The sequence below is a fragment of the Heliangelus exortis genome, chromosome 25 (assembly GCF_036169615.1).
Source record: "Heliangelus exortis chromosome 25, bHelExo1.hap1, whole genome shotgun sequence".
NCBI classification, from domain to species: domain Eukaryota; kingdom Metazoa; phylum Chordata; class Aves; order Apodiformes; family Trochilidae; genus Heliangelus; species Heliangelus exortis.
In genome coordinates, this window is record NC_092446.1 from 4,359,576 (window position 1) to 4,383,438 (window position 23,863).

General features: G+C 47.2%; 4 protein-coding genes and 3 long non-coding RNA genes across 8 annotated transcripts in view; 4 read left to right on the plus strand and 3 right to left on the minus strand.

Annotated features, from left to right (window-relative positions):
- The first annotated feature begins 1,545 nt into the window (after positions 1-1,545).
- LOC139807566 (uncharacterized) lies at positions 1,546-2,838 on the plus strand. Of its 2 annotated transcripts, none has more exons than XR_011730612.1 (3): positions 1,546-1,571; positions 2,151-2,389; positions 2,772-2,838. It is a non-coding gene; the product is annotated as an uncharacterized lncRNA (long non-coding RNA). The 2 variants fall into 2 exon arrangements; XR_011730611.1 differs by lacking the exon at positions 1,546-1,571 and adding an exon at positions 1,651-1,744.
- CIMAP3 (ciliary microtubule associated protein 3) lies at positions 1,704-4,381 on the minus strand. The gene is made up of 6 exons (XM_071768671.1): positions 4,194-4,381; positions 3,703-3,845; positions 3,299-3,394; positions 2,673-2,806; positions 2,276-2,402; positions 1,704-1,792 (listed from the first exon to the last, which is right to left on the minus strand). Exons 1-6 carry the CDS (start codon positions 4,216-4,218, stop codon positions 1,724-1,726), a joined length of 594 nt encoding a protein of 197 aa, XP_071624772.1. The 5' UTR covers positions 4,219-4,381; the 3' UTR covers positions 1,704-1,723.
- Positions 4,382-4,491: 110 nt separating this feature from the next.
- Positions 4,492-5,952, plus strand: LOC139807565 (uncharacterized). Its single transcript, XR_011730610.1, has 2 exons — positions 4,492-4,610; positions 5,728-5,952. It is a non-coding gene; the product is annotated as an uncharacterized lncRNA (long non-coding RNA).
- LOC139807561 (acidic mammalian chitinase-like) lies at positions 4,674-5,899 on the minus strand. Its single transcript, XM_071768672.1, has 3 exons — positions 5,826-5,899; positions 5,196-5,225; positions 4,674-5,085 (listed from the first exon to the last, which is right to left on the minus strand). The coding sequence occupies exons 1-3, from the start codon at positions 5,848-5,850 to the stop codon at positions 4,763-4,765; spliced, it is 378 nt and encodes a 125-aa protein (XP_071624773.1). The 5' UTR covers positions 5,851-5,899; the 3' UTR covers positions 4,674-4,762.
- Positions 5,953-8,089: 2,137 nt separating the features above from the next.
- Positions 8,090-12,652, minus strand: LOC139807557 (acidic mammalian chitinase-like). Its single transcript, XM_071768665.1, has 11 exons — positions 12,613-12,652; positions 11,954-11,983; positions 11,121-11,322; positions 10,715-10,771; positions 10,441-10,606; positions 10,214-10,338; positions 9,618-9,741; positions 9,306-9,491; positions 9,025-9,144; positions 8,784-8,925; positions 8,090-8,423 (listed from the first exon to the last, which is right to left on the minus strand). The coding sequence occupies exons 1-11, from the start codon at positions 12,635-12,637 to the stop codon at positions 8,176-8,178; spliced, it is 1,425 nt and encodes a 474-aa protein (XP_071624766.1). The 5' UTR covers positions 12,638-12,652; the 3' UTR covers positions 8,090-8,175.
- A 2,710-nt stretch (positions 12,653-15,362) lies between these two features.
- Positions 15,363-17,735, plus strand: LOC139807567 (uncharacterized). The gene is made up of 2 exons (XR_011730613.1): positions 15,363-15,526; positions 16,430-17,735. It is a non-coding gene; the product is annotated as an uncharacterized lncRNA (long non-coding RNA).
- Positions 17,736-20,965: 3,230 nt separating this feature from the next.
- The window catches only part of PRELP (proline and arginine rich end leucine rich repeat protein), a 72,551-nt gene continuing 69,653 nt past the window's right edge, over positions 20,966-23,863 (plus strand). The window contains exon 1 of the mRNA XM_071768667.1: positions 20,966-20,982. The gene's annotated coding sequence lies outside the window, so the exon portion shown is untranslated. The remainder of the gene's footprint in view (positions 20,983-23,863) is intronic.

A 23,863-nucleotide genomic window follows, 5' to 3' on the forward strand; every position in this document is an offset into this window, starting at 1 on the left:
GCTCTTAGTTTTCCCCTGAAATTGAATCAAACTTGTGATCAGACAGATTAGGTCTGTGTGTGAAGTTTATAACCATTTACATAAATCATAGAATTGCTCAGGGTGGAGAAGACCTTCAAGATCATGGAGTCCAAGCTCATCCTAACCCTATTACCTTATTCTTGATGACCCACCTCTAAACCATGTCCCCAAGCACCACATCCAGATGATTTTTTAAACACATTTAGGGATGGAGACTCAACCACCTCCCTGGGGAGCCTTTTCCAGTGCTTAACCACCCTTTTTGTAAAGAAGTTTCTCCTGATACCCAACCTACATCTCCCTGATGCAACTTGAATCCATTTCCCCTTCTCTTCCCATCTGTCACCAGTGAACTCCCTAAATCCTTGGGCTCTGAGTTGCACAATGTAGAAACAACCCAGTATGAACACCAACACCTTTCTGTTTCAGACTAAATCTATTTTTGTGGCGAGGTTTTTGTTGCTTTTTCCTTCCTCAAGAGAACACCTTCCTCCTGCCAGCAGAGCACAAGGCAAATACTCATCTTGAGGGCTGCCTGCTCTGACCTGGCCCAGCACAGCCTCTTTTCCCAGAATATTTATTATTTTAACATCATTGCGGGTTCTGCTGTTGTGTTCTCTGGATGTACCTGAGGGCAGCTGCACCCCTTTGGTTCTCAGTGAACTCCTGGAGGTGGTGAGGAGGCTGAGGAGAAGATGGTGGCAATCGCTCCCAGGGCTAAGGAGAGGAGGCAGCAGCTGAGCTGCCCTCTTAATTATATTAATTTGGTTCCTTTCTGATGGATTTTGGGGGGGATGCCCCTTGTGGTGAGGGAAACCATGCTGGGAGGTGTCAGGGTTTAACGCTGGCCTGGCAATTAAACCGAATAATAGATTCTCTCTATTAATCACCCTCCCCTCCCTGGTAAAGAGAGGAGAATAAGGGAGAGAGACATATGGTTTTGAAACTAAAATGCACAACTTTAATGAAACAATAATGATAAAAAGGAAAAATTACTAAATATATACAAATATACAGGAAAATTGATACCACAGACAGACAAATGGATAGAATCAAACAGGGACAGGTGAAGGAGGATGGGAAAGGGTTTTACCCTCGTGATCCCTCAAATTCATACTGAGTATGAGGTGTATGGGATGGAATACTCTCTTTGGTCAATTTTGGTCATTTATCTTGTCTGCTCCTCCCTAGAGGAGGGTTGCAGCTGTGACCTCTTTACTCCTTTTTCCAGGGCCCAAAATGTTCCTCAGAACCGAGCAGTGTCCTTGGTTCTGCAGAACATTCTTCAGCAGTAACTCCAAACCTCGAGGGTTACCAGCCCTAGAAGCAGACACTGGCTGAGAAACTTGCTGTTAATTTCAGCAAGTCCAGCTGCTTACAAGAGACTGAGCTGAAAGCAAAATTACAAGACAGAAAATTACCTTATTCCTGGCCCAGACCAGGACTAGGAGGGCACTGAGGGGTTTCCATGGCCACCCACAACATGGCCGCCAGCGGGCTGAGGGGAGCCCTGAAGCACCCAAACACTGAGGCAGCTGGGGTGAGCCCAGGTGAGCACAGCTAGCAGCAAGATACTCTTTTTTTTTTTTTTTTTTCCTTTTTTTTTTCTTTTTTTGGAGGGTTTAATTTGAGGAGGCTGTGCAGACAGAGGTGGGGAGTGAGGCCAAGGGAGGGCTGGGGGTGTGAGGCAGCCCCGGGCTCCTCAGCTGTGGTACAGACTCAGGTAAGCCACTCGGTCCCGGTGTTTCCTGAATTCTCTGTCCATGCTCATCTGAAAGAAAACACCCGTTAAAGCAGAAGCAAACTTGAGGAAAGTGGGGGGAGATGGCAGGGGGAGGGTGTCAGGGACTTTACTCCATGTTTTAAACCTCTTTGCAGCAGAGCTGCGTGAGGAAGTCTAGGGTTTGGTTCTCTCCTTTTGTAGAGTGAAACTTCCAGAGCAAATTTCTTAATAGAACTTACTGTTCTTAATAGTTCTTAATAGAACTGTTGTTATTTTGGTTGGTTGGTTTTGGGGGTTTTTTTTGTTTGTTTGTTTTGGTTTTGGTTTTGTTTTTTTTTGAAGGCCTGTAAAGATTTTCACAAACCAGCATTTTCTGGTAGATAATTGCCCTTTTTGTCTTCCACAGCCACAGAGCCAACAGGCCAGTGAGGAAATCACAAAAACCCAGTGCAAATGCATCAAAGTAGTCATCCAGTTTCCTTTGTCAGAAGTACAAAGCCAGGAGTAACATCCCCTCATCCCTATCCTTACCTTCTGCACCTCCATTTTTGCCATCTTCTGTACTGGTGATGGCACCAAAGACCAATCTGGAGACCCAAATTTCATTGGCCAAGTGACTTTTTTAGGTACTGGCTTGTTTGGTTGGTAAGTTCCAGGTCTAAAGAAAACACACAGAAAATACCTCAGTTCTGAAGCTGATACATGATCTTTGTAATGCTGGGATTTATCATCTGTGGGAGAAATGTGTGTTGTGGCACCCTAGTCACTATGCTCAGTTAAAGACTAAAATGGGAGCTTTTTGAAGACAAATTACTGGGAACTCAGACATCTGCTTCCCATTTGTGTCTTAGTGTTTCTCTCTGTTTATTATGAAATAATAATAAACTCCTGGTTATTATTAAAAGTGTAAGCAAATACATTGCATTACCCAGGGAAAAAATCTCTATCTGAAGGCTTATCTGGAAATCGTGGTGCCTTCCTGGAAAACGGAGCATAGGCAGGCTGGCATTTTTTCTCTTTCATGCAGAAGGACTGGTACGTTGCTGGGCCAGGACTCACAGTCTGCAAGAGAGAAGATTCCAGTGGGAATTTCTTAGAAAAAGAAAAAAAAAAAAGCCAGTTGGGCATTATGGACCTGCTGTTCAATGTATTCCTTGGCCACTTGGGTGGCTAAAATCAGAACAAGTCAGGTATGCACTTTTTAGCCAGTGTGTCTTGTGTTGTCTCTCCTGATAATACTGTTCTAGAGAAGCTGGACTAGAAAACAGAATGTGTCTGCTTAGGTTGCATTGCTGAGCTCCCTGATTTTGCCTCAGTGTGTCCAAGTGTGTGGATGTGATCCATGTGTACATACCAAAGGATGTTTTGATGCTGCCAGAGCTTGTATGATCAGTCTCCAGGCTCAGCCCCTCCCAGTGCTCCATGAGAAGGAGTTCTGCAGCTCCTGTGTGTGTTAACTTGGAGGCAGCCCCAGCAAAAGGGATCAAAACTGATAGACTGTGGTGGGAGCAGCCTAGAAATTCTTGCAAAATTCTATTAGGGTGCTTTCCTTACCTGCTGTGCTGCGAAGCGCTGGGCTGTTCTTGCTCCTACAACATAGCCTTTCTTGCTCAGTGGTTTGTTTTCCAAAGAGTACTTGAGGGAGTTTCTCTGTGGTTCAAAAGCAGAAGTGTCTTACTGATATTTTTAAGACACCATTTGCATCAGCAGAAGGGCAGAAGTACATGAGCAGCAGATGTTGTTCCTATGCATTCCTCTAATATCTTACTAACTCTGGGACAGCTGGAGCTTTGAGTATTGGTATGTTTGGAAGGAGAGGGGAATTTCTTTTTCTAAGTATATGTGGAGACCCTGTACAATGGGTTTGCAGGACAAGTGTGAGGGCTCTGGGTTTGGTCCTGTTGCTCCTGTGTCTTCTGTGAAGGAAAAGCTCTGAGCATGAAAACTGAACAACTTACCTTTTCACTCAGGTAACAGCCTGGTCCAAGCAAAGGGTTTCCCCTGATGGCCACCAGCTGGATTCCCAGCCTGTCTGGGGCTTGGTGGGAAGGGAACATTTTCCTCTCTTGACATGACCCAAATGAGATCCCCTTCTTCATATCTGTGAGACCAGGAGAGGGAAATGCCACCAAAGTGATAAACCCTTGCTGGAGGTGACCACTTGCTGCTTTTTATCCTTCTTAAGTATCTGCTGCCCTCTGCCTGGGGACTAACCATCCCATAATCTCCCAGATGGGAAATTCCCCAGACCCTGGATATTTGTGAGGGGTTGGATACCTCTTCCCTCCTATCACAAAGCCTCCCCTTTCCTTAACCTGAACAAACAGTAGCCTGGCAGCCAAGTGTGGGGAAGGTTGCTGGGGAATCCCAGTGCCTCTGGGGAGCTGTGCAGGAAGGAAAACCCTTGTGCCCAGACCCCCCTTGGGTGTAGGACCCTCCTGTGCCTCACCTCTTGGCTCCTGCTCTGCTGCCATGCTGCCCTGCCAGACCTCAGGATCTCTGTGTACTGCAGTTGCTATGGGCACAGAGCAAAGGGTGCCAGAAGGGTAGAGGGCAAACAAAGGGATTAATAATGGCCCTGTGGAATAGGATGTGCTGGCTCCTACTCAAAAGAGCTGTTGTTGCCACACTCCAAGTCAGTGGGGGGAGAGGTCTCTGGGGAAACTCTCTGTAGGTTGTGCTGTCTCCACCCTCCTCTGTGATCTCTCCTGTGACACAGCCTGATCTGCCCTGGTGTCTGCCCTCTCTCTTTTTTCCTGTGCTCGGTTGTCAAGGTAAAACATAAAATGACAACACCCCTGGAACACAGCATACCAGAATTAAATCCAGCTTGTGGATTCAGGCCCTTCCCTGAGCACAAGTGTGAGTATCAAGAGGGAATTAGGGAGCATCAAAATACTATGAGCGACATGAGTTGAAACAGTGAGGATTGATGCTTCTGCAGGAGATTTATTTAATGATTCTTATGCCATTGGGTTAGATCAGAGGGGTCTGTGTGCAGGAATAGCATTGGCACCTTCATGGTGATTTGCAGCAGGAGCAGCTGGAGTCAAAGACAAGGCCCTCCTGGCAGCTGTTCAGGTGGGATTTACCAGCATGGCAGATGTAGAAGTTTCTCTGGTTGGTTGGATCTGCATAGGCACCATTTTCCTTGCCAGCACAGAAGTCACTGCCACCAGTCACAAACACTGTGCCTGGACTTGTAGGTCCATGTGTGTCACAGATAAAAATGGTTGAGCTGTAAGGGGTTGTAGTGATGGTTGTAGTGGTGGTTGTAGTGGTGGTTGTAGGTCTGTCTGTAGTACGAATCTGAGCTAAAAGCTCTCTCAGAGGCACAGAGTCTGAAATAAAATCAGGAAGAGGCATATATTTGCACTGAGTGTCTCTCAGCCCTCCCTCCCCTCCCTGAGAAGGATTTGGTGGAACTTTTTTAGGGGTAGAAAGCACATACCTATCTGGGTGTTCAGCAGGAGGACCAGACCTATAAAGAAAGAAGTGTGGGATTAATCTTTCAGCTGAGCAGTGCAAAGCTTTCATGCATGACTGGACTGAACTCGATGTAACCTGTACCCCAGGTTGCTGTCATTCTGAGGGAAGTGGAGCCTGAGACAAAGAAGTCATGTTTCTTCAGAAGCCTAATCTGAATTTGCTTGAGATTTCTTTATTTTCTTGAAGAAATCCCACAAGAATTGGGTTTGTCAAGTACTGATCAGCTGAGCACTCATCTCTAGCAAATACAAGTTGTGGAAGGATTTCATGTAGAAACAGAAAATAAATTCACATTGCAGTATTTTGATTTTTGGTGGGTTTGGTCATCAAAAAGAACTTTTCCATTTCAATTAGCAATGAATTCTATTTCTTTTTAAAGCATAAAATATCCACACAAGTAGTAGTGAAAAATGTAACTATATCCCCTGAAAGTGATTGCTGTATCTTGAGTCTGTCATGGTCCTATGATTCTGTCTTTACCTTTCACAGGAGAGTGAAACATCTTGACCTCTAAAATAACCCACCCAAGATAGCAAACATCCCCAACCACTCATCAGAAAGGCAGAGGATGAAGTTATGAAGCAAGACTCACCAGTAAGCAGAACGAGCTTGGCCATCCTTGCTTTTGAAGAATTGCATGCAACCTGGTTTGGCTTATATGCACTTCTCTCCTTTCATGCCAGTCTTGTGTCAACAAGAGATGGACAAACATTACGAAAGTTGGTAAAGATTGTATCACAAAAACTGATAGTGTTACAAAGGGCCTTAGTGTGGGCCTTACAATGGCTGAATTGTTCACTTTCTCCTGGTGGTGTGTTTGCCCAGAGGTGGTTGGCAGAGGTTTGGTCCTCTTGGCCAGGGCAGTCACCAAGGTAGGGAGTGAGCAGGGCTCAGGCCCCAGCAAGGGGCTTTGCTGGAGGGAACCTGTCTGTTGGGGTCCAGGAGGATCTGTGATCTGTGCTGTCTCTTGCCCTCACCACTGGAAGTGTTGTCACCTCAGAGAAGTGGAGAGGGTTTCCTGGTGTCCCATCACTAAAGCAAAGCCAGCTCAGCCTCTGCTGAGTTGTTCTCCACTTGCAAAGATAATTTTCTGAAGGGAGAAGCACTACTTTTTGGAGGTCAAGCTCTATGAGAGTGAGCCCTGGGACAGAGCATCATGCAGGTTGTGTTTCCTCCCATACTTATTCCCTTCTTTTCTTTGCCAGCTGTTCCCTGAACTGAGAGACTGTCAGGGTTTAACACTGGCCTGGCAATTAAACCCAGTACCAGATGCTCTCTATTAATCTCTCTCTCCTCCCTGATAAGAAAGGAGAGAGAATAAGGGAGAGAGACTGATGGGTTGGAAACTAAATTACCAACTTTAATGAAACAGTAATGATAAATAGGAAAAATTACTAAATATATACAATATACAAGAAAATGGATACCACATTCCTCCCCCCTTTCCCCCAATAGCTCTCACGTCACCACTGAGGCTGCAGGGCAGCCCTGGGAAAGTCCAGGCTGGAATCCTGGAGTTGGGAGCTGGAGTCAGGAACACACAGATATGGGCTGGGATGGATCAGGAGCACAGGCAGAGGAATGGACGGGATCCTTCCAGGATGCCAGGTGAAGGAAGGGAGGCAGGAAAGGCAGGAAGGGCAGGCAGCCAGAAGCTGGAAGTAGGAAATCAATGGCTTGGCCCTTGTGATCCCTCAAATTTATACTGAGGATGAGGTATATGGGATGGAATACTCTGTTTGGTCAGTTCTGGCATCTATCTTGTCTGTTCCTCCCCAAAGGAGGCTGCAGGTGGGACCTCTTTATGTTTTCCTCAGAGCTGAGCAGTGTCCTTGGCTCTGCACACCAGGCTCTAGCAGTAACTATAAACATCAAGTGTTATCAGTCCTAGAAACACACACTGAGAAACTTGCTGTTCATTTCAGCAAGTGCAACTACTCACAAGAGACTTAGCTAAAAGCAAAAGTACAAGACAGAAAATCACCTTTATCCTGGCCCAAACCAGGACAGAGACCTCTGTGTTGCCAAGCATTTGAGTCTTGGCTTAGCTTTCTGTGAAGATCCATAGGGAGAAATTACCTGAATCTTTTTTTTATTCTACATGAGCTTGTCGGGATTTTTTTAAAAAGCAACTTATCTGCTTTAGATTAAATGTCTCACTTTGTTACTTACAGATTGTAATGTCATTCTTCTGAGCATACCTGAATGGGATTTTATAAAAAGCAGGTAGAGCTACTGAAAATGACATTTTTAGCTCATAAGATTCTGTCTGCACAGTCAGACTTACTGCAGATGGTGCAGTAAGACACAGCAGGCACATGGCCAGTTGTTCTGCCTTGAGCTGTGGCTTAATTCCTGTTAGGATGATATGAAGGTGAATTTCCAGTAAGTTGCCCAAATCTTTTTGAATGGTAGCCTGGAAAACACCCTCAAAGTTGCCCATATCAAGTGCTGGCACTGAAGTCACTGAGCTGTTCACTAGACTTGTAGACTTTCTGTCTGGAGTGGAGAGACACTGGATGGTGGAAGGAGGGCTGATAACATCCTTGTGGATTGCACCTTTCTGCCTCCCAGCTTGAGGAGCTCTTGTTGCCACACTCTGAGTCAGTGGGGGGAGAGGTCTCTGGGGATGCAGTGCACACCTTGTGCTATCACACATCTCCCCTGTGACAATCTGATCTGCCCTGTTGCTTGCTCTCTGTCTTTTTCCCTGGAAAAAAAACCCCTGGAAAATGCCATACCAGAACTAAATCCAGGTTGTGGATTCAGGCCCTTCCCTGAGCACAAGTGTGAGTATCAAGAGAGAATCAGGGAGCATCAAAATACTATGAGCAACATGAGTTGAAGCAGTGAGGATTGATGCTTTTGCAGATTTATTTAATCATTTTTATGCCACTGAATTAGATCAGAGGGCTCTGTGTGCAGGAATACCACTGGCATCTTCAAGACCAGTTGCAGCAGGAGCAGCTGGAGTCAAAGACAAGGCCCTCCTGGCAGCTCTGGGTGAAGGTTACACCATTAAGGCAGTTGTAGAAGTTTCTCTTGTTGGTTGGATCTGCATAGATCCCATTGCTCTTGCCAGCACAGAAACCACTCCCACCAGAGCCACCAGGCTTGTTGCCTGAGCTTCCACCTCCTTGGCTGGGAGCTTCAGTGATGGGAGGGTTGGGCTGAGCTGGAGGCACACAGTCTGAAATAAAAGCAGAAAGGGACTTATTTTTGCACTGACAATCTCTCAACACCCCCCCTTCCCTCCACTGGGCATTTAGTGGGGTGGTGACCTCTTCAAGTGTGTTCCCCCAGAGTCTGTTTGGGTTCACACCAGGGCTTTGAAACATCTGAACCCAGGTCCAGGTTCCAATCTCCTCCTTTTGTACTGGTGGATATAGAGTGAAGGGATCTTTACAGGGCAGCCTCTAGTTGTGGATTCCACATAAAGTCTTTATCCACCAAGGCTCCCAGAAATGAAGGATTTGGGGTCTATGAAGCCCTGCATCACAGTGAGCTGGGGAGCCACCTTCAAGCATCACATGCAACCCAAGCTACTCACTGCCATTTTGCAGACCAAGCCCATTCCTCAGGGTGGTGATCAGGGGATATCTGCCTTCCTTGCAGAAAGTGCCAGTGAAATCATCCATAGCCAGGGACCAAACCATAGCACCTCCAAAATTATTCTTCTTCAGCCAGTCAACCTGTTCAGTGCCAGCAAAGAAATCCCAAATATTCCTGCAGCTTGCTACTGCACAAAGCCTCCTGCCTGGCTGTTAGCACAGCCACACATCCCACCATACCTTGAGGTTGAAGCTCTTCACATTGTCATAGCCAACCCATTCACTGCCCTTGTAGGCATAGGGCACATCCTGGGGGGCATCCCAAGACTGGGTGGCTCCAGAGGCCAGGAAGGAGCAGATCTAGGAGAAAAGGGCAGAGAGGGAGAAGTTAGCAAGTTAGCAAGTCCTACAAGAAAAGGGAATTTAGAATATTCCACGTGTCCATGGCTTAAAAATTCCTGCTGGGACTTTTGGAAGGAGTTTGTGTTCCTGGGCTCCTACACAGCTAGGAGCCCACATACCTCATAATAAGCCAGTAATCCACTCTGCCTTGTGTAACGTCCAGCTGGCCCAGGTCCTGATGCTGGTGCCCCCACAGCAGTGTTAGATGGGTTTTGGAGGTTGTAGTTATGGCCATAGGTTGGGAATCCAACAAGGAGCTTCTCAGCTGGGGCACCATTATCCTTCCAATAGTTCATAGCATATTCCTGCAAAAAAACCCCAAAAAACACCACAGTTAAACTCAGTGCTAGGAGATGTAGGCAGGAGAATGACTCCTTAAAAGTCTGACCACTGGTTGGTCATTTTTGACAGCTCTTGGAGAATATACTGACAACATTGAAGTAGGTGAGGTCACCAGTGTCAGCTGGGCCCTTGTAGAGGGGGCTGTTCTCCCCTGTTCTGCCATCCCAGGAGCCATGGAAGTCGTAAGTCATCACGTGGATGTAGTCCAAGTACCTGTGGAGAACACGGAGCAAATCTGTCTCCTGACCTCCTCAGTCACCCAGACCCTTTGGTGCTGGCCTTTTAACCCCTCACATCCCTGGCCACGTCCCAACTTTCTGCAAATCTGGGGTCTTCAAGATCTTGTCTGAGCTGGCTTTGTCAGTGCTGGAGCACATTTTCTCCTCCAGGGGATGGAGGCAGAGCTGAAGGCAGAGTGGGGACTGGGCTGGTACTCTGGGAACTGGGAGATGTTCCCTGATGGTATGGGGTGGCTGGAGCCAGTCTGTTGTTACTCTGCCCATCCTGAGGTGTCCCCTCCCCACCACACAACCACCACTCTTGGACCATTCTTGTTTTCCCCAAGGAGCAGGGACCCCACAGGCACCCAGGCTGCTTTCTGCCAGCTCACTGCAGAGCTTCCTTTAAGCACTCGAAGGAGGAGCTCTTGAGTCACAGCAATGATACCTGAGAGCTGGCTACTCACTTCCCAAGCTCAGGAATCTCGTAGCCAGCCTGAATGGTGGGAAGTCCTGCACCAACAGCAGCAGTGATCATCAGACGGGGCTTGTTGGTCTCCCTGGCCTCCTGCTCAAAGGCTTCCAGAAGTTCCTGAGAGATGCCAAGGAAAACCATGGACTCTGTGAGCTGAGGCTTTGCAGCCAGAGCTGTGCAGAGCTGAGGGCTTGACCTAAACCTTTTGTGTTAACCCACCTTAACCAGGATGGTGAAGAGAGACTTGTCCTGGGGTGGGCTGCCATTGGAGCCAGGGTATTCCCAGTCCAGGTCCAGCCCATCAAACTGGTGCTGGCGCAGGAATCTGATGACAGATTTGATGAAGGTCTGGCGGTTCTGAGGTGTGGAAACCATTGTGGAGAACCTTGGGAGAGCCAAGCAAGACACAGAGTTGGGGGCTGGTTAGTGGCTATTCCTCTTTCTCCCTCCCTTTCCAGTATAAATGTATGGGATGGAGACGGTTGGAACTTACTTGGCTGTCCCAAAATTCCATCCTCCGATTGCCAGGAGTGTCTTCAGATTCCCATTCCTGCAAAGGGCAGAACAGGAACACGTGTCATTGCAAGGGAAGGTTTTATCTTACCAATTTTTATCATTACACAACAGCCCAACACAAACACAGTGCTCTGGCCTCTCTTGATAGTCTCAGGTGCTGCTGCCTTTGCAGGCAGTGATGTCTTGGTGTGCTGCCTGAAAAGCAAGGCAGCTTATCCTGAAAGGATGAGTGCTGGTAGCCTGCCCTGCCCATTCCTGGCAGCTTCTTTTCCTTGGCAGCCCTCATCCATGGCTGGTTCTTCCTTTGTGCAGAGAAGAGCTGCAGAGTAACTGAAAGGACCTGGGAAGGAGGACAAGTGGTTCCCTTTGCTCTGGGTACCTACTGGTTCTTCAGGGCATTGAAGGATCTGTAAAGGGTTTCATCATTCCATTCGTAAGTTGTGATCTCATTGTTGTTCATCCCAGCAAAGGCATAGATCAGGTGGTCACACAAGCATGGGTCAATGTTGTCAGGCATGAATTTTCCCAGTCCAGGCCTATACTGGGACCAGTTGGTGAAGTAACATGAGAGCACAAAGGCAGTGCCTGCAGAGAAACAGAGGAGCTGTGGTTTGGAGAGAAAAGAGCAGAGGGGACACGGAATGCAGAGTCACCAGGCACTCAGTGCATGAGGCCATGTTACTTTCTATAATCCTTCAAGTCAGAGAGGAAAGGGAACAGTGCTCTGGGCTCCTTAATTAGGAGTTAACAACTACATGGGCTGATCAGAAATGACTGTGCAGTGTTTCCTTGCAGGGGAAGGAAGGTGTTCACAGTGAGGTAGGATCAGTGATCCCTCCTGGAGCTGGCTGTCCAAGGAAAATAATGGGTTTCTTTCCTTCCTACATTGTATCAGGAGGTGAGTTGCTCTCAGAGCCTCTTGCACCCTTAAACTCGTGAGTCAGGGTGGTTCTGAGTGCTGGGTCTCTCCCCCAAACTCAGTCCTTCTCCTTTGGCAGCCAGGTGAGGAAGAGCAGAGACAGAAGGGATCTCTGCCTGGGAGGTGGAGGGCTCATCAAGCTTTTGTCTTCAGAGACACCACCACTGGGCACCTCTCTGCCTCTCCTTCCCCCCCACTGCTTGTAAAGAACCAGCTGGTGATTCTGTTCCAGTTGCCTGCATGTGCCATAACTGAGCAGGATTTGGCAGAATTGTTTTAGGGGTAGAAAGCACATACCTGTCTGGGCATTCAGCAGGAGGACCAGACCTTTAAAGGAAGAAGTGTGAGATTAGCTTCAAAATGGAAAGAAGGGAATGCCTGAACTAGCAGAACTCTCTGGTATACATCCTGTAATGCAGACAATTAAATTGCTTCTGCCAATGGGCCTCTTTCTGCTTCTCTTCATGAGGGTCTGTCAGAACCCAACATAATGTGTGTCCCAGTCCCAGTTTATTCTGGTGGAAGGGAAGACACAGAGGAGCTCATGGGCATTAATGGCTCAAAGTTCTGCTGCTCCTTTCAGCCAGGGGTAGGCAAAAAAATGATCTTGCTACCTATGAGCATGGCTGGAATAGCAGATGCCTTTTGGGATATACTTTCCCATGGAGCCAGTCGTAGCCTTTCTACCTGAATGACCAGCTTTGCTCCTCAGAGCCTCATTTTCTTGGTCCAAGATACCTTTTCAATTTTTTGAAGCAATTAAATAAGGAATTTACATATCTAAAGAGGAAGAAAAAAACCTCCAAAAGTAATGAAATATGTAATCATCCCAAAAGTAACTCTATCTTTTCCTTTGGCAGAGTGCAGTATTCTCAATCCCCAAAAATCCCCCAGTACAAAAGAGCCACAAAGACTTGTCCTAAAGGTAGAGAACTGAGTTATGAAGCAGAACTTACCAGTGAGCAAGGTGAGCTTGGCCATCTTTGACCAGGACTGATCTGGTGCAGTCTGCCTCCCAGTTTTATACTCTGCTCTTGTTTCATTCCAGTCTTGCATCAACAAAGATGGACAAACATTACGAAATTTGGTAAAGATCAGTATCACAGGAAATGATACCACTACAATGAGCCTTAACACTCCAGCTGCAAGAAAAGTGGAAAACCAAGATTAGATGGCTCCTGGTAGCAACTTTGCTGTCAGCTGTGGGTCAACACTGCTGATTACACAGTGAGGGGTGACTGAAGTGTTCACCTTGTGCTGTCATTGTGTGTGCCCAGAGGTGGCTGGCACTGCCAAACCAAAGGTGCTTTGCAAAGGTTTGGTCCCCTTGGCTGTGGCAGTCAGTGGGACAAGACTGAGCAGGGCTTGGGGGAACCAGGACTGGGCTCCCCTGCTGTAGCTTTTCTTAAAAATCAGCATATCTGTTTTATCTGAGATGTTTTGCTTTGCTACTTTCAGGGTGCAAGTCTTTCTTCTAAGCATATCTCCATGGGGTTTTTAAAAGGACAGCTACAGGTTTCCCTAATGATGTTTTAATCCCAAAATATTCTTTCTTCATTTCTGTTTCCTGTTCAATCCAGGTGGAGACTCCAAGCTCTTTCTGTGCTCAGAGAGTTATCTGGTTTCTTTCCTTCTGCACAGCAGACACTGTCAGGACAAATGTTGGTGTAAAACACAGTGGGCACATGACCAGTTTCTCAGCACTAAGATGTTGCTTCATTCTCATAAGGATTATGCAAAGGTGAATTTCCAGTAGGTCACCCAGATGTTGTTGAATAGGAGTTTGGAAAACCCCCTTGAAGTTGCTCACATCACATGCTGGCACTGAAAGCAGGGACTTGGTGATTAAAATGCATTTGACTGACCCTTCAGGTCTGGTGCCTGCACTGGCTGAGATATGGCAAGTAAAAAAACCAAACAACCATCTTCAGGGAGTATTTTTCCATGTGTGTTTCTGGTTGTTAAACTAACAGTAGAAACTTAAGAAGCCTGGAGTCAGAAAACCCTCCCCTCAGTAACCTCTGAAGCCTTGCAGGCCTGTTTTCTGTAGAAGTATGTTTTGGGGTGAAAATGAAGGTATTTGGGGAAGGATCAAGGACACTAAGTTATCTGCATCCAGTGTTAATTACAGTTAATTACAGTTAAATACAGTTAATACAGTGTTACCAATGTCAGTTGGTCAAGTGCTGGAGTCTTTCTTTAGTCTTTCTTTCTTCTGTCTGTCATTAAAAATATTTTTGTCCTTTAGATCCTGAGGGAGTCTCAGTTTTGTGCTCCCTGCCCTTGCTCTGGAGGTCAGGCAGGTCACTGAGCTGGGGAGCAAAGCCAAGGTCAGTGCAAGGTCAGTGTTTTGGAGACCCCATCCCACCCCTCCTCTGAATGCAGAGCTATGGCCATGGGCTTGCTAAATGTTTCCTTCACCTCTTGGCAGAATCATTTTGTCCTGTGTTTACATTCTTTTTAATGGGCTGAAAAAACCCTCAAACAGCTGTGCTGGAAAGAAATCACAAGGATTAACTTTTCAGTGTGAAGCACTTCAAGGTGTAAATATCATCTGACATTATGGTAAAATGTGATAACTCTTTCTTTTGAAGCTCTGCTCTAGGTTTGGCTGGTTAATGCTTTCTGATTTGCTCTGAGAGGTCTGTGTGGGAATTTTATTTCCTTACCAGCAAGGAGGGCTGAATTTCCAGAGAAATCAGCATGTTCTCTGTCACCTAACAAACAGCACTGCCTTGTCTGGTACCAGCAGCTTTAGTTTTCAGCTCTTTCCTTTTATCAGTTAGCCCCATCAAAAAACTCCAACTCACAAGGATAATCTAATTCCATGAATTAAATGAAGAAACTGAGTTAAAGGCAGAAGTTTTCCTGAGTGTGCAGCTTCTTGCTTTGCAGTTGTGTGCACCTTGAAAGCTCTGGGGTGGGCGATATAAAACCAAAATAATTTTATCTCAGGAGAGCAAGAATCTTGTAGACGGTGGGTGGGTACTACCAGCAACTAAAATATCCAACAGTAGGTGTCAATGTTGCTTGCTCTTCCCAACTGTCTCTCTGGAATGCTTTTCTAGCTGTCTGCTGGTAACATTTCAAGAAGAAAAAAAAGCTTAATTGGTGCTCTTCTTTGTTTAATCACAAATAGAGCCCTGAGCTATAGCACTTTCAAAGAGAAATGGAATGCTTAATTCCTGCTATAGAAAAATAACCAGGATAAAGCTTAACCTTTGTCCAGTTCACTTCCTCAGAACTATACAAACTACAGAAGATATGACTATCTTAGGGTGAAAAAAGAGCTATTAAAGACATCTGTCCAAAACCTAATCTAACCTTGCCACGGGTCAGGATGCTGTTAAGGCTTTTGCATCTGCCCAGGAATCACATCCCCTGCAGCAGAGCATCCTTGTGCCTTGGCACAGTGCTGATAAGTCTGTGCTTAATGTTTAAGTCACCTGCTTTTATCTCTAACAAAGAATTTAACCTCCTTTTGAGCAAAGTCAAGCAGGTAAACACTTGCCAAGATGACAAGGTTAAAGCTAAGACCTTGTAAGAAATGAAAACACCATTGAGTCAAGCTGTCCTCCTCATGGCACAAAAGGCCTCCCACTTTTAGCAAGGTGAAAATAAAGGGTTGCTTTTTGCTGCAGGCTTTTATGTACAAAGGGGTTGTTGATTTTGTTCTGCTTGCTTTTTGCTGCTCCCCAGAGTTTGCTGCTGGACACTGCAGAGTTGAGGCAGGGCCATGGTATGGGCTGGCATCAGAAGTGCATGAGCTGAACTTCAAAAAGGATGAAGCACTGGTAGGAGTCTGAAGCTGCTTACCACACCCAGGATGGAGATGTCTGCACTTAGGCACAGTTTGCCAGGAAAGATTAGGTAAGATTGCTCTGATCCTCATGATAAAAGGTTTATCAAGTCCATAGAGCTTTGAGCAAAACCAGGCAGTTGTTAGGAGAACCTGCTGAGCTGCTGTCAGTGATAACATTTATCACTGCTGAGAATAATCTGGTGTGACTGCTTTGTCTCATGGTTTGCCAGTGTGGAAACCAGGGTTTGCTCCACAGTTTAAACGTGCCCAGCAGAAAGGAAAAGTTGGGAAACCAGAAACTCATCTGACATGGTTCAAAATCTCCTTTTTCTAGCAGATTAATATGGGACATAGAATTTAGACCTGTTTCATTCACAGCCACTTGAATAAAAGTGGGCTTATTGCAGAGACTGCAGTGGACCCAGGGAAAATAACTTTCTATATTTAAACTGACTACTCAAGCCCATTTTGCCCTGCAGCAAGTGAGCCTAAATTCTTTGTTAGAGATACAAGCTCCTATCAAAAGCTTTGGTGATATTGCTGCTCTCAATAACTTAACAGCTTTTAATAGCAGAGCTCTATTTGAGGGCTGCTGTCCTTCTTGGAGAGCTGTTCCACTCTCTTCAGAAGCCTGACAAGGAATTAAGAAGTTACAGGCCCAGTATCAGTGGCCAGCCACGAAAATCTGGCTCCACATCCAGCTGGGGCTGTGGACAGCTGCTTAAGTTACTGCCACTATAAACTGATGCCTGTAAATGGAGTCCTGAAAGAGGATCCCTCCTGCCTCCAAGTCACATAACCCTTGGAGGTGTCCTTCACTCTGCAGCACAGAGCTGATGGGGGATGGTGGAACAGGATCTGCACAAAGAGGAGACAGCTGGAATGCCCATGGATCTGGCATCTGCTCAGCTGCCTGGCTCAGAGCTTTGAGCCTGCTCCCCATCCAAATCCCTTTCTGTTCTTCTGGACAGATCATTTGGTGGAGCTGAAGGACTCACGTTGCTGCTGCCATGAGAAGCACCCTCTGGGAAGCCCAGGCTGAGGAGCCAGGACCACCACCTGCAGTGGGTAACATGGGCTGTGCAGGAGCAGGATGCCCAGGAAATGTCTGGCGTCTCCTTCAGCTTCATGACAAGAAATCTGGAGCTTTAGAGCCACTCAGAGTCCATTCTCCAAAAGATTATCAACCCATGTCTGGGGCAGGGAATTTTTCAGGGCTTTTTGCCTGTGTAGGACAGCCAGGAGAGACCCATATCTCTGATTCTTATGACACCAGTTGATTTGTTTAAAGCTCTCTACTTTTAAGCCTGTTTTCTCCAGTACTAAATCCTTGTTACAAAGGCTGGATCTGTTCTGCTTCACACCACCTTCCTCTGGCATTTGATTTCCCTTCTCTCCACAGCTCATTGAGTGGAACTAAAGAACTGCTGATTTTCAGATACCAACCATTCCCTGCCTCCCAGGGGAAATTCTTGCCTTCTGCATGTACATTACCAGAAATACCATCTGTGACTCACTCCTGATTACAAAATGCTGCAGCCATTTCCCCAGCTACTTCTACAGAGTGTCATCATTTGTTCACCTTTTGTCCCCAGGTATATTTTATAAGGCTTTAGAAAAGCTCTTTTCATGAGGAATCTGAGGCAGCACTGCAATTGCTCATTGCATATTCTTTCCTTATGGCACATCTTTCATCTTTCCTTACTCCCTGTTGGCACTAAACTGCTATAATTAGGTGCTGTAAACACATCTCAGACTTCTCTGATGTTGTGAAACACTCTGACTTGATTTCTGACCATCCTGTTCCTCAAATAAACCTTAACTCTGCACTGCAGGGATCTTTCTAACATTCCCTGGTGAGCAGGACTGCTGTGTCCAGCACCTCCCTGTGGTGGGGAACCCCAGGGAAAAGGGTTCTGCCTCAAATCCTGCCCCCTATCCTTGTTGCCAAGTGCTGCTCCCAAGAATTATTTCCTGGTCTGTCAGCCAGGAGCATGGGTGCATAAGACACAGATTTACACATTGCTTTCTTGCACAGAAATATCTGTGCCCAAACACAGGTGTGTGAAGGGGGCAAAACCTACTGCAAAAAGGTCACACACACATGGATGAGCATGCACATGGGAGTTATTTTAGCTCAGGAAATAGCACATGAAGAATGCTTTGTTTCAGCTGCTCTGGATTTTTCTTCTGCTATTTTTATGGCACATGCAATTTGTTTATCATCTGATCTTTTAAAAAATTGACTTATTAAAGCATATAATTTTTCAAACCCCACTTAAGATTGATGATGCATGTTAAAGCCTAAACTATTATAATCTATTATTCAGAAAAATTTCAGCACCAAGCACGCAGATCCTGAACTTCTTATGGTCAGGATTCAAAGTGGCAGGTTCAGTCAGGCTGCTCCATGGAATTTGACCAGTTTTCCCCACCCATCTCACCCCCAGCAATCCCCATTATCAGTGAGGAAGGAACCAGAGGTGAGCTGAGGCTCTCTGTGAGTACTGGGTGCTAACCCATCACTGAATGCTGATGTCTGCCCATCCTCCTCCTTTGCATCCAGTGCTCATGAGGCCCAGTTCTTACCAAAAACTTACAGCAGAGCTGCAGGAACCTCCTTTGGGGCTTTTCCTTTTTCCTCTGACCCCTCCAGAGGAAGCTTTGCCCCCACAACAACATCCCAGCTCATCTAATTACTTCCTAAGCTCTTTTTCTGGTTAGTTGACATCTGCCCATTGCCAATTAATCCTTATTCACAAGCTCAATAACCTGAGCCATCTGCATAGGTAAGAGATAAGCTTCCCATTAAACATTTACAGGACATAACAAGAGAATATTGAGGCAGCTCTTGCTGGGACAGCCCAGGTGGGTGTTTGCCTGCTGGGGAGCAGCTGACCCTGCACCTCGACTGCCATCCAAAAATATATGGGTCTAAAAATGTATGTGGACTGTCAGCCACCCCCAAGAAGGTACCTGCTTATCCCCCAGGATGGTTCTTGCTGTGTTAGCATGAAAAAGGCTTTTAAAATAATTCAATAGCACTTTAGGGCCCTTTAGGTTCTAGCAACCAAATAGCCTTTAGATAAAACATCCACTGCTTAAGCTCCACCTGCCCTTTAACCTCAACTGCTTAAAATAGCTCAGAAGTCACTCTGCCCCTCCACCCCCACCCCCCTAATTTGGCCTTCCTGGGCAGGGTGAAATGAGTCCTGAATTCTAGGCAGGGGCAGGATCTTTGTCCCCACACTTCATCAGTTACTGCCCTTGCTTTGAAGGGACAGTTGTGTTTCAGATGCTGGCTGGGCTGGGGTTTTATCTCATCCAGCAGCTCAGCCCTGTTTTCCTGTTCAAGGTTTCCATCTCTGGAATAGCCCTTTTGCCAATAGATCCCATTCCCTCAATAGGGACAAAGTCTTGCCTGAAAAGCTTTATGAAAATGAAGGAGTCTCAGGAATAAAACCAGGATACTGACAACTTTTTAAGTGTATCTCAAGGTCTGGGGTGAGGGTTGGCAGATTTTAAGAGGTCACAAAAAGGAGAAAGTGACCACCACACCACCACCAACTGAGCCAGAAAGGTTTTGAGCTTTGAGGGAACTTCTCCAAGGTTTGGAGGACCAGAAGGGCCTCAGTGACACCATCAGTGTCCCTGGCAACTCCCTTGTGGAGCCACGGGGAGGCACCACCGGGGCAGGAACTGCCCGGGCAGGCACAGGGAGGGTGCACACATGGGTGCTACACACATGAGGGGTGCTGCACACACGGAGGGTGCTACACACATGGAGGGTGCTGCACACATGGGTGCTGCACACGTGGGGGGTGCTGCACACATGGGTGCTACAGACATGTGTGCTACACACATGGGTGCTCTGCACACATGGAGATGCTACACATATGGAAGGTGCTGCACACATGGGTGCTACATACATGGGTGCTGCACACATGGAGGGTGCTGCACACATGGGTGCTGCACACATGGGGGGTGCTGCACACATGGGTGCTACAGACATGTGTGCTACACACATGGGTGCTCTGCACACATGGAGATGCTACACATATGGAAGGTGCTGCACACATGGGTGCTACATACATGGGTGCTGCACACATGGAGGGTGCTGCACACATGGGTGCTACATACATGGGTGCTGCACACATGGAGGGTGCTGCACACATGGGTGCTACATACATGGGTGCTGCACACATGGAGGGTGCTGCACACATGGGTGCTACATACATGGGTGCTGCACACATGGAGGGTGTTACACACATGGAAGGTGCTGCACACATGGGTGCTGCACACATGGGTGCTCTGCACGCATGGAGGGTGCTGCTCATATGGGTGCTGCACACATGGGTGCTCTGCACACATGGAATGTGCTGCACACATGGAGGGTGCTGCACACATGGAGGGTGCTCTACAAATGGGTGCTGCACACATGGAAGGTGCTGCACACATGGGTGCTGCACATATGGGGGCTCTGCACACATGGAGGGTGCTGCACACATGGGTGCTGCACATGTTGGGTCTGAGAGCAGCACAGGTCTGTCCGTGCTGGCTGGCAAGTTGCTGCTTGCTAATTTGGAGTTAGTTTGGAACCAGGTTGGGAGGGAGAGATGATGGGATGGGATGAGATTGAGGCTCTGAGCAAGCTGATCCTGGGGGAGGTGTCCCTGCCCATGGCAGGGGGCTTGGCCCCAGATGATCTTTAAGGTCCCTTCCAACCCTGACAATTTTATGGTTCTAGGATCTCCTCTACGTGGCTGCTGAGATGCTGCTAATGGCTACAGGAGGCTCCCAGTTCAAAGCAGTCCTGATCTCTCCAACCATACATTTGCATTAGTAACCTTTTCCCTCTGAGCTTCACCTGCAGGTGGATGTGGCTGCTCTGAGCTCTCTGCTGTGCACAGCTGCCCCCTTTCTGCTCTGCTCTTTGGGGAGCTGTGCTGAGAAGCAGAGATCTGGGGTGGTTATGGGAGAACCTGTGTGTCCCAGAGCTTCCTTAGGGTGCTGTACTTCCCCTTGGCCATGCTCTCAATTTTTGCTTGCAATTTAGGTGTTACACTTCAGTCCAGGAACTGAAACACTCAGTGCACTCCTCTCTGCCTGGTCACATCCCAAGAGAAACTGAATTCCCCAAGTTTCAGGCTGGGCTGGCTGGTGTCACTCAGAGCACATTCAGCAAATCATTTTGAATATTGCAGACGTGAGAGAAAACCCAGGGAGGCTGAGGACTGTGGCTCACTTGAAAGAAGGAAAAGTGAAATGCATCAAAGCAGCTACCAATTACTTACTCTACTTGGGGACATGCTGCAGGGAAGGCAGCACAAGGTTCCCAGCATGGGAACACATTTCTGGTCTGTTCAGTGGAGCGTGGGATGGGGGAGTTGGAGGAAGGGCATTGTCCTGCATTTAATCTTCTGTTCCTATCTTGCAGTGTGGGGACTCTCCTGGGGCTGATCTAGGCCAGAGAGAACCTTGCAAAGCTGCCAGGTTTGCTTGGGAGGTGGAGGAGGAAGGGGAGGTAGAAAGGTAGCAGGGAATGGAACCAGCAGTGAGTGTCCTCCTCGAGCAGACCCGGTGAGAGTGGGTGTGAAGGGGCTTCTCTTCCATTTTCTGACCAGGAAAATGAACATAGCCTTCTCCCATCTGTAGCTGGGACATAGCCCCCTCTCTGCCCAAACCTGAGATGATTTCCATGCCTCTCTTCCTTTCCTTCCAGCCTGGATTCAGTCACTCCAAGGCACCCCCAATGCGCTTCCCGCCGGGAGCCCTTTGTACCCCTGCCAATCTTTATGAAAACTTTCAGATCTACCAATGCCCACCACAACCCCACAACCCCTGGCATTCCTGGCAGTGGCACAGCAGGCTCTGGGAGCTGGTGTGGTGCTTTTGTGCTTCGGGGGAAGGAACATGCAGCTTTTCCTTCTTTGGAAGCGTGACCCCGCTCCACATCCCCGCTCAGCTCAGCTCTCCGTGCCGTGTGGCTCTCTCCTACGTCACCTGTTTTGAAGAAGCTCTTGCCAGCTTCCCACTGGGGAGCTGATCCTGCTGACGTCTGCAGAGCAGGCCACGTCAGGCAGGGCTGGGAAGGGAAATGCAATCCTTTTTTGGGTGCAGACAAGAGCAAAGTCTGCTGGCGTGAGCCAAGAGGAAGGCTGAGGCGCAGGAACAGCTGGGCTCTGTCAGTAATTTAGCACTAAGAGCTTCAACAATACCCAGGATAAACACACTCCAGGACTGGCAGACCTCCCTCTTTTTTTTTCTGAGCTCAGCACAATATTTGCCTTTCTCTTGTAGAATTTTTTTTTTTTTTTTCACTGCTGATAATTAATTGGAGTGGAATGCTTGTCCCGGGTTATATTTAGATTTTTCTTCTCCGATGACACTCCCCCAGTTTCAGCTCAGCCAATGCAGCTGTATTGCTGTGTTTTTTGAAATGGAAACCAGCATTTGCTTGCCACAAAACCTTGCAGTTTCGTGTCCTGTGGTTGCACCCAAATTGGGGCACTTTTTGGGGTTCAGAAGGGCTATGTGTGTGCTGAAAGAGAGCTCCAGTACTGAAGAACCACTCCATACCTCCAGCATCCAGGGGCTTTTAAGTGCTTGGAAAAATGGGGGGCAAAACAGCCCTGGATCAGAGCAGGATTAAAGTGCTGTGTTATTCTGAGTAGATTATATGTGCACAGATTTATTCAGCTATTTGGAATAGATTATATGTGCACAGATTTGGAAATTTGGACACTTTACACCAAGGCTTGAGTCAAATCCCTTCCTGACTGCTTCTCAACTTCTGGGAAAACCCCAAGCTAGATGCAAAATCTCTAGCAAGGCACCTCTCCTCTGCACACATGTCCTACCTGCCTGGCAAGGCTTTGCTTTCTCTGCCTTCCCTGCAGCTCTGACGTGGCTGCAAAATTCCTCCTTTCATGTGGGTGGTTGGGAGATAAGGCAGCTCTGTTCTGTGCCTACGTGGCACAGTTTAAGAAAAACAAAACAAAAATTAAAAAAAAAATTTAAAAAATTAAATAAATCAGGCTGCCAAGGCTACAAAGCTATGAGGAGGAGATAGTTAATCTGAGAACAGCTTTCTACCCTTGCAGAAACCAAATGAAGGAGGGTGCTGCCACTGGGGGCTGGAAAGTCCCTGGACCCCCCCTCCTCCTCCAGCCCATCCTGACCCCAGAGCCCCAGGGCTGAGGGTGTTGTCCCAGGTGAGATTCACACCCAGGTCCCAATCTTCTCCAGCAGTGCTGGAAACCTGTTCAGTGAGGGTCAGAGCAAGAGTTGGGTCCATCAGGACTACTTCTGGTTTTCTCACGTTGGTCAAGATGTGGTCAGAACCTTTTCTGTCTCATGTGTGATGCCTTTCTTTGCATAAAGCCGCATCAAGTGTAATTAGGCAGCCCCGTGTAATTAAGGCAATTATGTAAGGTAAGCACCCCACAGAGTAATTGGGGCCAATTTTTAGCATACCCAGGAGCACTTAGAGGGCCCAAAGTGGCCCTTCAAATGATTTACCTGCTCACATGTCTCTCAAGCACTCATCTTAGGTGTGTCTTGGGTGACATCTTTGAAGTGGATGTGTTCTGCTCCTGCTGGGAAAGAGCTGGCTGGAGAAGAAGGATTCTTTTCTTTTTCTTCTTCTTCCTTACAAAAAAAGTTTTGTATCTTGTTTCTGTTCTAAAGCAGACTGAAACACAGACCAAGATTTAGATGTGACCTGCCAGAAGCAGAGTTGGATTTCAAGAGCTTGAGGCGGAGGCTCTCCTGCTCGTTGTCTTCCTCTCTGGCTTTTGGATGAGAAATTCCAGTCTGGAGCTGAGAAATCTTGCCAACAAAATGGTGCTGATGGGAAAAAAACTTCCTTAAAGCTCAGAGAGTTCTGTGAAGCAGCTCTGGGATAGAGCAGGGTGTGAGGAAAGGCTGAGTATCAGCCCGTGGTGCTACAACCCCCTGCTCCCCCTGGCTCACCAGTCCTTGTGTTCTGCTGTGCTGGTGTCCATCCAAGGGAACTCCAGAAAAGTCATTGAATTTAATGGTTTTGGTGGCTTCTAAAATATTTAAAATCCCAATGGGCCTTCTACCCCTCTGCTGGCCCCAAAACACACATCAACATGCAAACCTGAAATTTGATTTTATTCTTTTTCTCTCCATCTTTTAGCTGCCCTCTGTGTTTCAGACCTTAACGTGGACCTGCAGAGCCCGTTCATGTCTTCAGTTTTCTTCTTAGCAATAACCTTTTTTTTTTTTTTTAATTAAAATCTCACCCCTTGCAGGAGAGAAAGAAAAGCTTCAAACATGAAAAGACTTGTGACGAGATCTCAAACACTGGCAACTTTGAGCTGGAATTTCTAATGGTGGCAGAGAAGCGTTTGAGCACAACGTGGTCTTGCTAAAAAGAG

Excerpts from the sequence above, each read along its gene's own strand:
- CIMAP3 (XM_071768671.1), bottom strand. The coding sequence starts at position 4,218 with ATGGCAGCAGAGCAGGAGCCAAGAG. Across the intron at positions 3,846-4,193 it reads AGCAGAGCAGGAGCCAAGAG|ATATGAAGAAGGGGATCTCA; the intron begins GTGAGGCACAGG and ends CTGGTCTCACAG. Across the intron at positions 2,807-3,298 it reads AGCGCTTCGCAGCACAGCAG|ACTGTGAGTCCTGGCCCAGC; the intron begins GTAAGGAAAGCA and ends TCTCTCTTGCAG.
- LOC139807561 (XM_071768672.1), bottom strand. The coding sequence starts at position 5,850 with ATGGCCAAGCTCGTTCTGCTTACTG. Across the intron at positions 5,226-5,825 it reads CAAGCTCGTTCTGCTTACTG|GTCTGGTCCTCCTGCTGAAC; the intron begins GTGAGTCTTGCT and ends CTTTCTTTATAG. Across the intron at positions 5,086-5,195 it reads CCTGCTGAACACCCAGATAG|ACTCTGTGCCTCTGAGAGAG; the intron begins GTATGTGCTTTC and ends ATTTTATTTCAG.
- LOC139807557 (XM_071768665.1), bottom strand. The coding sequence starts at position 12,637 with ATGGCCAAGCTCACCTTGCTCACTG. Across the intron at positions 10,607-10,714 it reads TGGAATTTTGGGACAGCCAA|GTTCTCCACAATGGTTTCCA; the intron begins GTAAGTTCCAAC and ends GGCTCTCCCAAG. Across the intron at positions 8,424-8,783 it reads GCTTGGTCTGCAAAATGGCA|ACTGTGTGCCTCCAGCTCAG; the intron begins GTGAGTAGCTTG and ends CTTTTATTTCAG.